The sequence below is a fragment of the Acomys minous genome (genome assembly GCF_964271855.1).
Source record: "Acomys minous genome assembly, chromosome: 6".
In the NCBI taxonomy this organism is placed as follows: domain Eukaryota; kingdom Metazoa; phylum Chordata; class Mammalia; order Rodentia; family Muridae; genus Acomys; species Acomys minous.
In genome coordinates, this window is record NC_140487.1 from 87,482,276 (window position 1) to 87,498,115 (window position 15,840).

The 15,840-nt window shown below is 47.4% G+C and overlaps 1 protein-coding gene across 1 annotated transcript in view; it reads right to left on the reverse strand.

Moving 5' to 3' along the window:
• Positions 1–1,579: 1,579 nt before the first annotated feature.
• Positions 1,580–15,840, reverse strand: part of SCP2 (sterol carrier protein 2) — a 79,747-nt gene continuing 65,486 nt past the window's right edge. Inside the window, exons 14-16 of the mRNA XM_084784563.1 lie at positions 14,067–14,196; positions 5,582–5,661; positions 1,580–2,538 (exon numbers count right to left, since the gene is read on the reverse strand). Of these exons, the coding sequence (XP_084640689.1) occupies positions 2,443–2,538; positions 5,582–5,661; positions 14,067–14,196 (306 nt within the window). The 3' untranslated portion in view covers positions 1,580–2,442. The remainder of the gene's footprint in view (positions 2,539–5,581; positions 5,662–14,066; positions 14,197–15,840) is intronic.

Here is a 15,840-nt window from a genome sequence, read left to right on the forward strand (position 1 = left end):
GAAAACAACATGGGGCAAGCGCTCACTGGCATCTCCAGGGCCTGCACTGTACCGTCTTATAGCCTTCTACATCGTAGCTGTTCATCAAATAATGGGTAAGTGGACTAAAATGATGAAAAGCTGACTGCAGTTGGGCAGAACCCCACGAACCCTCCAGCCAGCCATCATACCAGAGCAGCAGGCGATGGGGAGAGCCAGAAGGACTCGCCCTCATAGGCCCAGCAGAGGTCTAGGTGTCCGGCAGACAACGGGAGCTCGGCCTGCTCACACCGCAGCCCTTATACGTTTTATCCCTGGTCTGTCGACCTCTTCCTTCCAAACCGCTGAAGCTCAAGGAAAACACGCTGACTCTGCATCTTTCCACTAAGCATTTCTCTGGAGCACACATAAATCGCATTCGTGTGTGAATGTATTTCAACAACAATAACCCTCTATATTTTTAGAGGATCATCCTAAAGCCTATTTCTAGACTCTTTTGTTATCTAGGACCAAAGAGGGCAGAAGGGTGCAGCAAATGCAAACCACAGAGAAATCTGCCTGTTTAACATCCCAAAGTGGGCCTGGCCTCCAGGTTCTCCCAGCATCCCTCAGTCCCTGCTCGTTGCAGGGCATGGCTGGCATACCCCACCCTCTCCCCTGACTTTTCCAGCCCAGGGGTGGGGCTTCCTCTCCCCCAGAGGCTCTCCCCCGCCCCCTCTCTCTCCCTCTCTGGATTCCCACCCCTGTCTCTGCCCCCTTTCCCCGCTTCACAGTCTTTACATCTGCGTGGTGACTTCCCTACCTCTTCCTGTGAGATCAGTGAACCCACCAAGAGCTGCCCCCAACAAACCTGCCTTCATACTTTAATTTCGCTTGAACTGGCTTATTTCATCAGCAGAGAAAAATCTATGACTGGCATTTCACTTTCCTCTCGGTCTGTCGCCCACTCTGATTAGGACATGGGTCTATGCCTTGAATCCTTCCCATGGGACCCGGGGTCAACCTGTCTTGGTTTAATTTATCCTCAGGCACTGTCACCAAATGCCCTACTAATCACAGAACGCAGAAAGCGAGATGGTTTCAGGGACCTGAACAGGCCCTGGCTGTACTAACAAGGACTCGAATACCTACAATGAATCGAACAATCTGACTCTTTACCTCTGACCCCCTTTGGATAAAGGAACAACAAAAGCTGGGCATAGCGTCACACACCTGTGAAGGCAATAGGAGTCAGAACACAGGAGGGTTACCACAAGTTCAAGACCAGTCTGAGCAATGTGGAGAGTTCAGGCCAGTTAGGATTGTATAAGACTTTGTCTCAAACTCCATCTCCAAAAACATTCAGTCAGTCTCTCTTCTAACAACCCAGCAAACAGGGCCCCGGCAAGCAGTTACTTTGATGCATAAGACAGAGAGTCTTTTGGTCACGTGTTCTTCCCGCTCCACACACTGCCTCCCCAGTCATTAGCTTGTAACTGTGTGAAAGCAACTGGTGGCTCGTGTCCAGGTGACGCCCGGTTAGAAGGCCCCAGTGTTCTCCTTGCTCCACAGCCCAGAGAACATCGGGCAAAGAGAACATACACAATAAAGACGAAGGAAGTCAGGAAGAGCTATTTTAATTTTCATTTTAAATCTTCCAAAAGCATTATTTTTTTTATCCCAAACCTAAGTTATAACAAACAGCGTCAGAATTAGAAAAACTAGAAGATAAATGCAGACAATCAAACTTTGTGAGACTCTGAGTTTATAAACATATTAATATGAAACTATAATTGAAGCCTGTGCCTCTGGAAGAAATTTTATTCAGTTACTTTTAGTAATGGCATCCAATGGCTCTAATACCCTGACTTTTAAGGATGCCCATTTTAAAAATATTTTTTAAAACAGCTCTGTTCAGCTGTAAATTCCCTCCTAAGCTCTGACCATAATTCTTGTATTTTATTTGGGAAGAAAAGAACTGTTTCTGATGGCATAAAATGAACATTTTTAGAGGGTTTTTTTTTTAAATCTTAGTATAGAGTTTTATTTTAAGAACTATTAGTGAGAACTTGATGCAGGTAATTAAGTGCGAGACACTAACTCCTGGTCGACTGTAGAAGTCTGTTTCTTCTCCAGTTCCCTAAGGGGAACTCCCACACCAAGTATTCAGCTCAATGATCCTTAAATATACTTTTAAGCAAAACAAGGGCTTTGTTTACACAGTCTTTAGATTTTACTATTCTGAACTTTATTCTGAAACTCAAATTTACCCCAAACCATCATTGCCACAGTAGCTTTGTCATGCGCAGTGGTATGCAGGGCCTCGAAGCAGAAGCAGCAATGGCAGGCTGCGAGGCCCTATACACCCCCAGCTCAGGAAAACATGATTGGCCACACCCACTTAGCTAAGTTCTGAATGAGACGTGGATATCTCTATACATCTATAAATCTCATCTCGATGTCCTGAGTTGCCAAAGGGGCTCTTCACAGCTTAGCTTTGCCCGGCTGAAGCTGGAGGTTTTGCAGTTTCATCGCCAGACCCATGTTACCAGCAATTTTCAATTTACCTTGAAAGAAGGCCTGTGAGTAATAAAACAAGAAAGTTCGTTAGTTGGTGGGTTTTGTTCAACATTTGCTAGTGTTTCTAGACTCTTCAGAATTGAGATCATCTAGCCAGGTCCTTAACTTTCTGCAAAATACAGACCTTAGCTTTCTGGAACAGATGTAGAAGCAGGCCTTGAAGAGAAGAAGTCCAAACAGCCATTCTTTATGTGAATAGGAGAATTCCCAAATATCTTCTCTTAAAAGCTGGGGCTCTCTACCTCAACGTAATATACCTTGTTCAAATATTAGGCTTAACAGATCAATGCTAGATGAATTTCCTTCGAAACATGACATATAGGCTTAAAATTGAAAATACAATTTTCAACAGGGAGAAAAAGCATACTCAAAGCCCATTTAGAAAGTCGGGAGAGTCAGTGGATGGTTGAAAAGCTACCAATGGCTTTGCCCTGCTCGGCTCTCCTGGAGGGCTGGCTCGCGCAGAGGTGGTCCTGTTACTCTGGCTCAGTGAGAGGCCTCAGCCACTCTAAGGGCAGAGCCACAAACTGGGGATTAGATCACATGACCTCTACTAAATTTACTGTGTAACAAAATCCTAGGGAGACTCAGAACATAGCATGATTCCTGCTACGCCTTTGGTGTTTTAACTCTCAGCCTTTAAAAATGGAAGAGCTGGCTGGGAAGTTCCTGGTAATCTCAGAAGCAAGCAGCAATGCAACGCTGGGTTTTCCCACACCCTGGGAAGGATCACTAATACCCCCACTCCCCCAGTAGGGACAAACTAAATATTTCCTTTTTATATGGCACAGAGCCTCTGTCTGATGGCTTAAAGGTCAGGTGTCTCAGAACACAATATACTTAACATATGTTACTTAACCATACAAACCAGCTGTGCAACAGCAGCGCACCGCCTTCTCCTTTAAAGCCACAGGGCAGAATAATGGAGAAAGCATGCGTGTCGCCACTGAGAAGCCACGCCGAAGGACTGCACTAATCTGGCCCCTAGGTGCTCTTTGTGCTTTTCTGCTGGCAACATCACTGCTTCCTTTCAACTACAGCCAAACACTGAAATTAGAATTTCCACTGTACTTAATGATCCCCAGGCAAATGCGGTACTGAGCATAAGGAAAGGCCATTAGCACACTAACAGAAAGGTCTGCTACTTTAGTCTGCAGTTCCTCTGGGTATTAATGGGCTCTGAAGGAAAATAAGCTGATACCATGCCTCCCAAAGACACTTGTACATAGATAATCTATAAGAACAAGGACTACAGATGTGTGAGGTGTGAGCCTCTGCCAGAGCTGTGCAGTGTGTGAGGTGTGAGCCTCTGCTAGAGCTGTGCAGTGTGTGAGGTGTGAGCCTCTGCCAGAGCTGTGCAGTGTGTGAGGTGTGAGCCCCTGCCAGAGCTGTGCAGTGTGTGAGGTGTGAGCCCCTGCCAGAGCTGTACAGTGTGTGAGGTGTGATCCTCTGCCAGAGCTGTGCAGTGTGTGAGGGGTGAGCCCCTGCCAGAGCTGTGCAGTGTGTGAGGTGTGAGCCCCTGCCAGAGCTGTGCAGTGTGTGGGGTGTGAGCCCTTGCCAGAGCTGTGCAGTGTGTGAGGGGTGATCCTCTGCCAGAGCTGTGCAGTGTGTGAGGTGTGATCCTCTGCCAGAGCTGTGCAGTGTGTGAGGGGTGATCCTCTGCCAGAGCTCTGCAGTGTGTGAGGTGTGAGCCCCTGCCAGAGCTGTGCAGTGTGTGAGGGGTGATCCTCTGCCAGAGCTGTGCATTGTGCCCAGAACAGCAGCTGGGAGGAGGATGGCAGCCAGCTCCTGTGCTGGTGGCCTCTGTCCCATCCAGGTTTACGGAGTGGACTGTGGGCTGTAATGTCAGTGCCAGGGTGAGTGTTGCACTGAAGCATCGCAGGTGCACATCGCTCAGTCATGGCGCTACTGAGACATGCCAAGAAAACCCATTTAAAAAGGAATACAAGCAGGAGCCAGATTTACTTTTGTCCAATCATGAATTACATGAGGAAACAGACAAGACAACAACAAAATATGAAACCATAGAGAGGCAGGTCTTGGGTTTCTTTTCTGCTAATGGGAGGGAGGCTGGGTGTATCTAGTCCACTGAACCCTGTCTATCCAGAAAGGTTCCTTGACAACTTGGGAGACCAGGAAGAACCATATGAGGCAAGTGTACACTTTAGATAAATATGCCCTTGATCTAACAACTGCTTATAGCAACCCAAAACCATCAGGCATTATGTTCTAGAAACAGCAAACAGTAAGATGTGGCTTGTCTTCTGTGACACTCAGGGTCTAATGAGGAAGAGACAGACACATCACAAGTGTAAGTGAGGCACGGGCACTGGGCGTCTGAGGGACTGGACTCAACAACTCAGTCCTTGGAAGGCCTGATTTGAAACAGCAAGGTGGTGGGGGAGGGAGAGTTTAGGGAAAAGAAGAGCTTGGGCACAAAGAAGGAGCACAGAGGACCCTGTTCAAGGTCTCTTCCTCCTCCCTAACGTGCTCTCTTTCTATGTCTATTTTAACCTTTCCTGAGGCCTGGTCCTTCCTCCACGTGGGCTGACCACAAACCAGGAACAGCACAGGGGGCCTCACCAGCTGTGCTTGGTGTGTGTATGTGTGTGTGCATGCACACGTGCGTGTGTACATGTGAGCGAGAGACTACACAAATACACTGAGGCCAAAGATTCGAACTGGGTGTCTTTCTCAGTTTGTTTACTACTTCATTTTCTGAAGCAGGACCTCTCTCTGCATCTAGAGCTCACCAGTTGGCTGGGCGAGCTGGCCAGTGAGCTCCAGGGATGCACGTGTCTCTGTGTCCCCAGCACTGAGACTACAGGCACATACAGCCATGCCCAGTGCCCAGACTCAGGCTCTCATGCTTGTACGGCATGTACTTTATAGGTTAAACTATCTCGCTGGCCTCTGCACTTAACTTTCGTAGATCTATTTCTTCCCAAACTACTTCAGGCTCATCTGGCACTTCTAATCCACAGGACGGTGTCGCTCTGCAAGTGTGTGTCACTTGTTAGGGTAAGTGTCCCATTGTACTTACCGACTGAGGGTTCATTTTGCCAGTCATCAAAGCCAGCAAGTCTGAGTCGGCCATGGTGATGGTGCAGTCAGCTTTCTTATCTGAAGCAGGCACGTGCAGGAGAGGAGAGAAGAGGAGAGAGCACTCAGGAACACAGGCACCTGACAGCACTTCTGCGTGTGACGCAGTTGAGGCAACATGAGGGCATCGGTGGGGAACACGGCTTGTAAGAAAGGTGACCTCAAATTCAACAGCAGGGATTAGATAGGAAGGCACGGTGTGCTCTCACCGTGGGACACAACGCAGCCATGCTCAGGAAGGGGGGGGGCTAGACACACTGGCCTGAAAACCTGTGCTGTATCTGTGACAACAATGCTACAGAGGCAGTTATAACAGCAATCTCACTTTTGCTTAAAAATAGCATTCAACGACAAGTAAAGGGAAAACAACTGTCATCTCAGACACTGATATGTTATTGTCACTGTGGGTGACAGGCTCAGGGTGGCCCTCATGACCTCTGCCTGCCTTTGCATAATCCCCTTGGGCCAGGGTGAGCAGGACCTGTGCCTTGCTTCAGCCAAAGGAATGTGGCAACGCTGCTGGAACGGCACCCTGGATTTAATAGTAAATAAGCATCCATCTTGCAAGTAAACGCACACTTGCTCTCCTGTTGGGCCTGAGCAGCTGGCTGGTACATGGCAACTTCCATAGAGGGGATCACACTTTCCAAGACAGGACAGCTAAAACTGTCACTGTCACAGCCACAGGACATACATTCCTCCAACAACAACCTGGGTTAGTTTGGATGCCGAAAGCAATCAAGCCTCCGGATGGGCCTAGCCCTGGCTATGCACTCAATTGCAGTTTTATGCAACCCTATGCAGAGAATCAAATTACGCTGTTATTAGCTCCTTAACCACTGGAAACATGCAACCCCCCCATGTAGCCCAGGCTAGCCCCAAACTGAGATTACAAGTACATGCTATCAAGCCTAGCTAATGTGTATATTCTTTTAAGCCATTAAAGTCATGATACTGTTTTGCAAGAAGAAAAATTAACATAATTTATGGGGCTGGCCAATAGTTTTTTGTTGTTGTTGTTGTTGTTTTTTTAATAAAAGATCAGGCACTAAATAATTTAGGTTTTGAGGGTCACCAGGTCTCTGTCACTACTACACTATTCTGTGTAGTGCAAAAGCAGCCACAGGTAACACTCTATTGAGTAGCTAGGCCAATAAAGAGTATTCCTTTGTTTTTCTGCATTCATCCATTCAGTGTATGAGAGTGTGTGTGAGTGTGTGTGTGTGTGTTCATGTGCACATATCCATGCCCATGTGTGCCATAGTGTGTATACATCAGAAATCTATTTTCTCCTTCTACTGCTGAGATCCAGAGATTGAATTCAAGTTGTCAGACTTGGAGGCAAGAATCTTTATCCAGCCGGTCAAGGTGGCACATGCCTGTGATCCCAGCACTCAGGGAGGCAGAGGCAGGCAGATCTCTGTGAGTTCGAGGCCAGCCTGGTCTACAAAGCAAGTATGGGACAGCCAAGGCTACACAGAGAAAGCCTGTCTCGAAAAACCAAACAAAAAAGAGAACCTTTCCCCACTGAGCCATCTCACCAGTCTTCACCGCAGTTTTAAAGCAGTGTCAGATGGAGGGGAAGGTACCAACCACTCACACGCACAGATCTACAAACAAGTCATGTCTAGAACACTGAAAGACTTCCTGCCCCTTAGCTGAGAGAAGTCAGGTGCTGGATAGGTCTTCAGAGCCCCAGCACCCACATAACAGCTCTGGGGGTGGCAGGGAGACTGGCAGGTCACTGGGGCTTGCTGCCCTAAAGCCAGCTTTGGTTTAGGTTCAGTGAGAGACCCTGTCTCAGAGAAATGGCACAGTGACAGGTCAGAACACCTGATGTCCCCTCCAAACCCCACAGGTGTGTACTCACATGTACAAAGACAAATGCATGGCTGTTCTAGAACTCACAGATCCGCCTGCCTCTGACTTCCAAGGGCTGGGATTAAAGGAGTATGCCAGCATGACCTAGCCTTAAAAGGTTTTGGTTTTGGTTTTTTTGTTTTGTTTTGTTTTGTTTTTGTAGGTAGATTTTATTGAGTATAAATTATGCCCTGAGAGACATGATGTAAAAAAACAAACAGACAAAAAAAAAACAAAAACAAAAACAAACAAACAAACAAACAAAAAACAACTTGCCTGTACCAGGCACTACAAAAATATGTGAGGCAACTGAATATAAAATAAGGGCACTACGGCACCCTGTCTATGATGCACTTTATGACTTAACACTCCCACCCCAAAGCAATATCAGGGGGATCTCTGTGAGTTCGAGGCCAGCCTGGTCTACAAAGTGAGTCCAGGACAACCAAGGCTACACAGAGAAACCCTGTCTAGAATAACCAAAAGGAAAAAACAAAGACAGACAGACAAATCCTACTGCAAATACATGATATTAAGAGTAGCTGGGGTGGGGAGCGAACAAGCTGAGATAGTTGGACCTGATTCTGCTCTTCCTGGAAAGGCTCCGAGAGCAGAGGCAGGTGACCCGCTCGCTGGGTAGTGACCGTATTCCTTCCTGAGCAGTCACACTTCTGCTCTCGTCTGAACTTTATGAAAACCCTGTGAGGTGAGAGATCAAGTAACTTGCCTAAGTCACCCAGTGGACGCATCTAAGCCTGTGTGTTTAAGAAAACCTAGTACTTAATATATTGATTGGAGGAAAACCAGTAACTCGTGAGTTCTGCTTGATGACACTGCATCACATCGATTCCCACAGCAGCGCTGCTGACAGGAACTACCTCGCCCAGTTTCCAGAGGAGGCAACCAGATGCAGGGAGGGAATGCACTTTGCCAGGAGACCTAGGTTTGAGAGCCTCCCAAGGCTCGTCCTAATGTACTGGGGACAAGGGACCCGGGGCCTTCTCTACCCTGTTGTCCATAAAGGTCTAGAGAGAGCAGAAGGAAGGAATGAAGAAACAGCACATCGCATTAGACTCTGGCTTCTGGGACAGATATTGTGTGAGTTGTTTCAAAGAAGTCAAGGGAGAGGAGGAACTCACTACCATACTCTTATAAGCAGATGAACAAAATGCACATCTCAATTTACTTTTTAACAGAAGCACAACTCCTGACGCTGTGTACATACCAAAAGAACTAGCGCTTCTCAAGGCCAGTTCAAACTAGGCCATGTTACTGTGGCTTTAACATAGCTAACAGCTAACAAATGGGCATTTGTTGAGGGTGTAAGAGGAGCTGGCAGTTTCCAGTGGTGGCTTTCACAGGCTAAGCCCACATCTCAACTTGACTCCTGGCTGCCAACAGGTGTCAGGTTTAGCAGACATTACCCTGGCCCAGGTTAGCCCTATTCAGGCCTGGGGCTGGGCGCCTGAAACAGGGAGGAAAACACACGGAGGTGTTGGTGCAGGGAGCAAGGCTTTTCCCACACCATTCAACAGCCGCCTTCTTCTTCTTCTTCTTCTTCTTCTTCTTCTTCTTCTTCTTCTTCTTCTTCTTCTTCTTCTTCTTCTTCTTCCTCTTCCTCTTCTTCTTCTTCTTCTTCCTCTTCTTCTTCTTCTTTTTGGTTTGTTTTTCGAGACAAGGTTTCTCTATGTTATCTTGGCTTTTCTGTCAACAGCCTTCTATAAGCAAACCATGTTCATGACCAAAGAATCAACTAAACAACACCACAAGACAATTTTTAAAACTGCCTTAACATATATCAGGAAATATAATTCTAAGTAACTATTAGCCTTTCTTTATTTTTTAATTGTGGCTACTGCTGGACATGGTGGCCCACTCCCTTAATCTCAGTACCTGGGAGGCAGAAGCAGGTAGATATCTACCAAAGACAACCTGTACTACATAGTGAGTTCCAGGCCACCAAGGCCACATAGTGAGACCCTGTCTCAAAAAAAAAAAAAAAAAAAAAAAGAAAAGAAAAGAAAGAAAGAAAGAAAGAAAGGAGAGAGAGAAAAAAAGCTGGGCGTGGTGGCGCACGCCTTTAATCCCAGCACTCTGGAGGCAGAGGGTGGATCGCTGTGAGTACGAGGCCAGCCTGGTCTACAAAATGAGTCTAGGATAACCAAGGCTACACAGAGAAACCCTTGTCTTGAAAACCAAAACCAAAACCAAAAAAAAACAAAAAACAAAAAACAAAAAACACTACTATATTCCCTAGAATACCTTCTACTTTTAAAAGCTGCATTTAGATGACACCTTTGGCTTTTCTTCTTATACCTCCTGAGCATCGCAGCTCATAGAATGCAAACAGTGTCTCTGCCCACTCATTTTTTTTGGGGGGGGGGGAAAGGACTATAATTTAGGAACCTATGCGGCAAAGCCACCCTCCATGCCTGGCAGGCTCCTCGTTTGTTGCTGCTATTCAATAGTGCTTAAAGCACTGCTGCTAAGCACTCTCTCTAGCTCCAAAAGCATCACACTGACCCAAAAGCCTTGCCAACCTCCTCTCCCTTTGAAGAGGAGGATCCCTGAGTACGATTACAGAAAGAGGGAGCGCATCCCTCGTAAGAACACTCCTCCCCCTGCGCTCCTGCGGGCACGCTCTCCTCCAGGGCCTCCTTAGTCAGCACCAGCTGCAACACATCTCTTCCCTCTGCACAGCCTCCCGGTCCCCTCAGCTGAATGCTCCTGCCACCCACTCTCAACACCCATTTTGCTCTCTGCCACACCAAGCTGTCACTCAGATTGTGGCGACACCAACCTCCTCCTAAATGTTCTCTCTGCCCTAGCTCACTCCCTTCCAGTTTCTCAGGCTTATCACAGCTTAGGTGTGACAAAGCCGTCCTCCAGTCGGTGGCACTACTGACAGGTGACACTACTGACTGACAGGTGGCACTACTGACAGGTGGCACTACTGACAGGTGACTGGGCTGCGAGGGCTCTAACTTCACAATCTTTTCACAGGTAAGTTCAAGGCTGAATGGGCCACTAGGAGGTGGGCCTGCCTAGGGGAAGTCACTCACTGTGGGCGTGCCTCGGAAGGGTTCCATATGTGGCAGTGCCGTCCTGACTGCCACAGGTGAGCACCCTCCGCCATGATGCTTTCCCTCATCGTGGATGCCCAGACCCAACGGAGCCAGCTGCTCCTGACGACTGTGAGCCAAGAGGAATCTTAGTTCTCTGCTTTGAGGTCCTCACAGCACTGGAAACTGACTAGTGCAGCTGCGGGTACCAGTTTCCTCCTCTAAAACAAACTTGGTCACTTTTCCTTTAAAAATGCTTTAATGTGGCCAGTGTGGTGGTCCACAACTTTAATCCCAGCACTCAGGAGGCAGAGGCAGGTGGGTCTCTGAGTTTGAGGCCAGCCTGGTCTACAGTTCCAGGGCATCCAGGGCAAAACAGAGAAACCCTGTCTTAAAAAAAGAAGGAAAAAAAAACCCAAAAACTAAAACTAAAACAAACAAACAAACAAACAAAAAAACCACAAAAAACCCCAACCAAACAAAAAGCAAAACAAAAAAAGCTTTAATGATTATATCAAACAGCTTTCAATGTTCCTATCATGGTGTTTATTTTTAGTTTAAAAATAATCATTTATGTGTATGAATACTTGGGCTGCATATATGTCTGTGCACATGTGTGCTTGGTGCCTGCATAGGTCAGATGAGAGTGCCTGATACCTTAAAACTGAAGCTATGAGCAGTTAGGAGACACCATGTAGGTACTGGGGATTGAACCTGAGTCCTCTGCGAGAACAGCCAATTCTCTTAACCTCTGAGCCATCTCTCCAACCCCCTATCATGGCATTTAAAAATCTTTAGTAAGCTGATCCCAGCCCTTCATCTTTCTAAATTTATCAGGCCCTCTCTAGCAAGAGAAACCTACCAGAGCAATATGGCTACTGCCTAAGTGCTGGTCGTTCTTTCCTCTGTGCCCTGCTCCCACTTCTGAGGGCCCACCACGTGTCAGGTGCTCCTTGAAGCACCAGGAATGCAGCAGTAACCTAACAGTCAAAAAACCTCTGCCTTCACAGAGCGCACTCCCGGGGCTGGGGGCGGAGCAGCAAATCATGAGAGCGGTAAGTACTCTAGAGAAATGTAAGGCAGAAGCACGTGTGGTTAGGGAAGGGCTTGCTGAAAAGGAGGCCTGTGGGCAAAGACCAGGCGACGAAGACGTGTGGAAAAGACGACCCCAGGCAGACAGAACAGACGGAAGCTATCACATGCGAACACGCCGTGCTCACACTATAGCAAGGAGGCCAGTTACTAAAGCAAGGGAGAGACAGCACAGCGATACAAAGCTGGCCAGGTCATCTGTGTCATCACAGAAACTCTGATTCTACTTGGAGTCGAAGGCTGGCTTTGAGCAGAGGCAGATACAAATCTGGTTTTTGCTCATCAGGCTGCTGTCTGAAGAACTGTGAGGGACAAGGACAGGAGCAGGGGGACAAAGCTCGGATCCAATGGGAACTAGTGGAAAACAGAATTCAGTGGTGCATTAGAGTATGGAGTACGAGAAGAAGAGGGGCCAAGGATGATATCAGAGCTTTTGGGCTGAAACTAAGAAAACACAACTTCTTGAGAAGAGGGCAGACTACAAGAGTATATATATGCCTTAAGGGAGAGAGGGCCAGAGTTCTGTTTTACACACACCTTTAAGGTGTGTTAGGTGTTGCCATTGTTGAATGTGCCCTCAGAAAACAGTTCAAATCCAGCTTCTAGTGTAGCAGTATTAAGTGGCAAAGCCTTTTAAAAGGGCGAAGGGCCACGGCGGCTCTGCCCTCAGCAATAGATTCCATTACCTCAGGAGCAGGTATGACGGGGTTCAGCTCCCACTCACGTCCCTTGCCCGTCCACTGCCTCAGAACAGTAAGAAAGCCTCGCGCCAGAGGCAGCTGCTCTGCATGGGAGCCAACTACGCTTCCTGTGTTTCTAATTTGCCCAGTCTGTGATATTTTGTTATAGCAGTAGGAACACACTAAGACAGGTGTCCTCTATACTCGTCAGCTACGCAGTCACCTCTGAACTCAGCCGTGGGTCCATGGAGAACACCTCAGCCTGGGGGTCATGAGCAAACTGTTTTTAAAACACGAGGCTACACGAGCTCCCCAGGGAGTGAAGGAAGCCGAACTAAGCCTTGCAGCACCCCATGCCTAGAACTTAGGAGATGGAGAAATTATCAAGACAAGCCCAAGTGTGCAACCAGGAAATAAATTTTAAAAATAAAAATAAAGAACAGACACGTGATATGAAGGCTAGAATTAACCACTGCAGCTAGCAAAGTGGCAATCACTAGGGGCCTGGGCAAGAACACATTTGGAGAGCTCAGGGTAAAAGCTAGATGGAATGGGTTCGAGAATTGGATGAGAGAAAGTGGAGCTAGTGAACACAGCCAGGTCTGCCGGTCACCCACCATGCCCTGGACAATGTGGGCTCAGGCTAATCAAAAGAGAACTCTCTCAAGCAGACACATACTCTATGAAACAGGCAATATTTATGGCTGTTTACTGGTAAGAAAACTGAAGCTTGGGGTGCTGGCTACTTTTATTGTCAATGACACATGTTTAATCTTGAGATTAAGAAAATGGCTCCACTGGGCGGTGGTGGTGCACACCTTTAATCCCAGCACTTGGGAGGCAGAAACAGGTGGATCGCTGTGAGTTCAAGGCCAGCCTGGTCTACAATTTGAGTCCAGGATAGTCAAGGTTACACAGAGAAACCCCGCCTCGAGGAAAAAAAGAAAAAAGAAAATGGCTCCAAGAGACCAGGCTGTAAACAGACTTGTAGAACATTTTCTTAATTAGTGATTTATGTGGTAGGGCCCAGCCTATTGTGGGTGGTACACCCCTGAGCTGGTGGTCCTGGGTTCTATAAGAAAGCAAACTGAGGGCTGGGTATGGTGGTACATGCTTTTAATCCCAGTACTCAGGAGGCAGAGACAGGAGGATCGCTGTGAGTTCGAGGCCAGCCTGGTCTACAAAGTGAGTTCAGAACAGCCAAGGCTACACAGAGAAACCCTGTCTCGAAAAACAAACAAAACAAAAAAATGAAAAAAACAAAACAAAACCAGAACGAAAGAAAACTGAGCAGCAAGGCGGTAAACAGCACCCCTCCATGGCCTCTGCATCAGCTCCTGCCTCAGGGTTCCCGCCCTGCTTGAGTTTCTGTCCTCACTGCTTTTGATGATGAACTGCTATACGGAACTGTGCTATGACACTGTGAGTGACACAAACCGTTTGCTCTTCAAGTTGCTTTGGTCACTCTGCTTCACCACAATTCACTCAGAGAGGTTTAATAACTAGACCAAGGTCAGACCTGGAGTGACAGGGCCAGAAATCCAAGCCGGATGCGTTTAAATCCCACCTAAGACTAGTATCTCTTGTGTGGGGTCTCCCTGACTGTGGAGGGTGTGTTCCCAAGGACTGAGCAGTCCTTTCCCAGGACTTGGGACCTCTACGGCAGGCCTTTGTGGGACACCTGAGCAGGCTCTAACTTCCCAGCTCTAAGTGAGGTCACCTCGGCACTGACCTGAGTTGGGAAGCACCGATCCTTTGCCGTTCTTCACGTCCACCACCCAGGTGGCCTCTTTGCCCCCGGGGCCATCCTTCACTTTGAAGGCAAAAATACCGCCGATTTTCTTCACAAACTGCTCCCCTTCCTGCAAACAGAAGTGACACTGGAAATTACTTTCCGTCCCCACCTCTGGCTTCACATTAATATTTTAACAGGTACGTGATGTGAGCAGCTGGAATGGCATAATCCCAAGCACCCGTAGGATATCTGCTCAGAAGTCAGAGAGCAAGGCACCAGTTCCCCATCTGTCAACTCTGAAACGCAGCTGTATTGACAGAAGAAAGGTTACCGCATGGCAGCGCTGCCTTCTGGTGACAGCCTCTGTTTCCCCAGTGCCTAAGTGTGGGCACCGCCAGCCTCTGACCCAAAGTCAGTTCCTTACCTTCTAATTTTGGTTCTCCACAACCAAGACGTAAAGTGATTCTGAAGCCAAAGCTTTCTTTTAAAGTTTAATTCCTGTCTTAGTATTAAGAACTATGTAAGCAATACTCCCTTTGCCTCTTCACTGAGATCTTGGGAATGCGATGGCCTACACAGAAAGCGTCACAGCGATCTCTAGCAGATGAGTTTTCCTTCTCTTTCCCTTCCTCTCGCTCTGCTCTCTTCGTCTTGAAACATTTATGGCCCCAGACTCTGGTCCAAGCACCAAAATTACAGTAGCAAGGGAGTCAGACCAACCAGGCTGCCAGCATTCTGCATTGCGGTGACAAATCCATCCAATAAAGGGAGCACAGGGATACAGGAGCTGCTGGCGCGGTGGACAATCAAAGACGACCACAGCGCGGGCACCTCGCCCTAAAGAAAAGCAGGAGCTGGAGAGACGGCTAAGCGCTTGCCTATGACCTGAGTTTACTCCTCAGGAGGACAAAACACGTTCCATAAAGTTTCCTCTGACCTCCACAGCTCATAGCACACATAACCTGCCATATACACACATCATGCACACAGATGCTAATGGTAAATAAAATTTCTAATTAAAAAAAAAAAGAATCAAAGCTGGGCAGCGATGGCGCACACCTGTAATCCCAGCACTCAGGAGGCAGAGGCAGGCAGAGCTCTGTGAGTTTGAGGCCAGCCTGGTCTTCAAAGTGAGTCTAGGACAGCCAGGGCTACACAGAGAAACCCTGTCTCAAAAAAAAAAAAAGGGGGGGGGGCTGGAGAAATGGCTCAGATTAAGATCACTGACTGCTTTTCCAGAGGATCTGGGTTCAATTCCCAGCACCCACATGGCAGTTCACTACTGTCTGTAACTCTAAGAGCTGACACTCTCACACAGACATACGTGCAGACTAAACACCAATGAACGTAAAAATAAAAATAAACAAAACCAAAAGCAGCACAACTACTTTTTTGAAATTTTTTCTTTAAAGAAACACATTCATTGTAGAAAAATTAGCAAATATTGGTAATCAAAAAGAAGAAAATACAAATATCATATAAAGAAAACTCACAGCTGGTATGAATTCCATCTTCTTCTCTACATGGTTTTAAAATGGGTGTAATACCTGGTCATGATAGCGCACACCTTTGATCCTGATACTCAGGAGGCAGAGGAGGCAGGTGTCTGTGAGTTCCAGGCCACCCTGGTCTACAAAGCAAGTTCCAGAAACAGCCAGGGTTACCCAGAGACACTCTGAATCCAGTGGAGTGGGGTTGGAAAAACAGATGTAATGGTATATGCCTATAATCCTACTGAAGCAGGAGGGCTGCCGGTTCTAGGGCAGCCTGA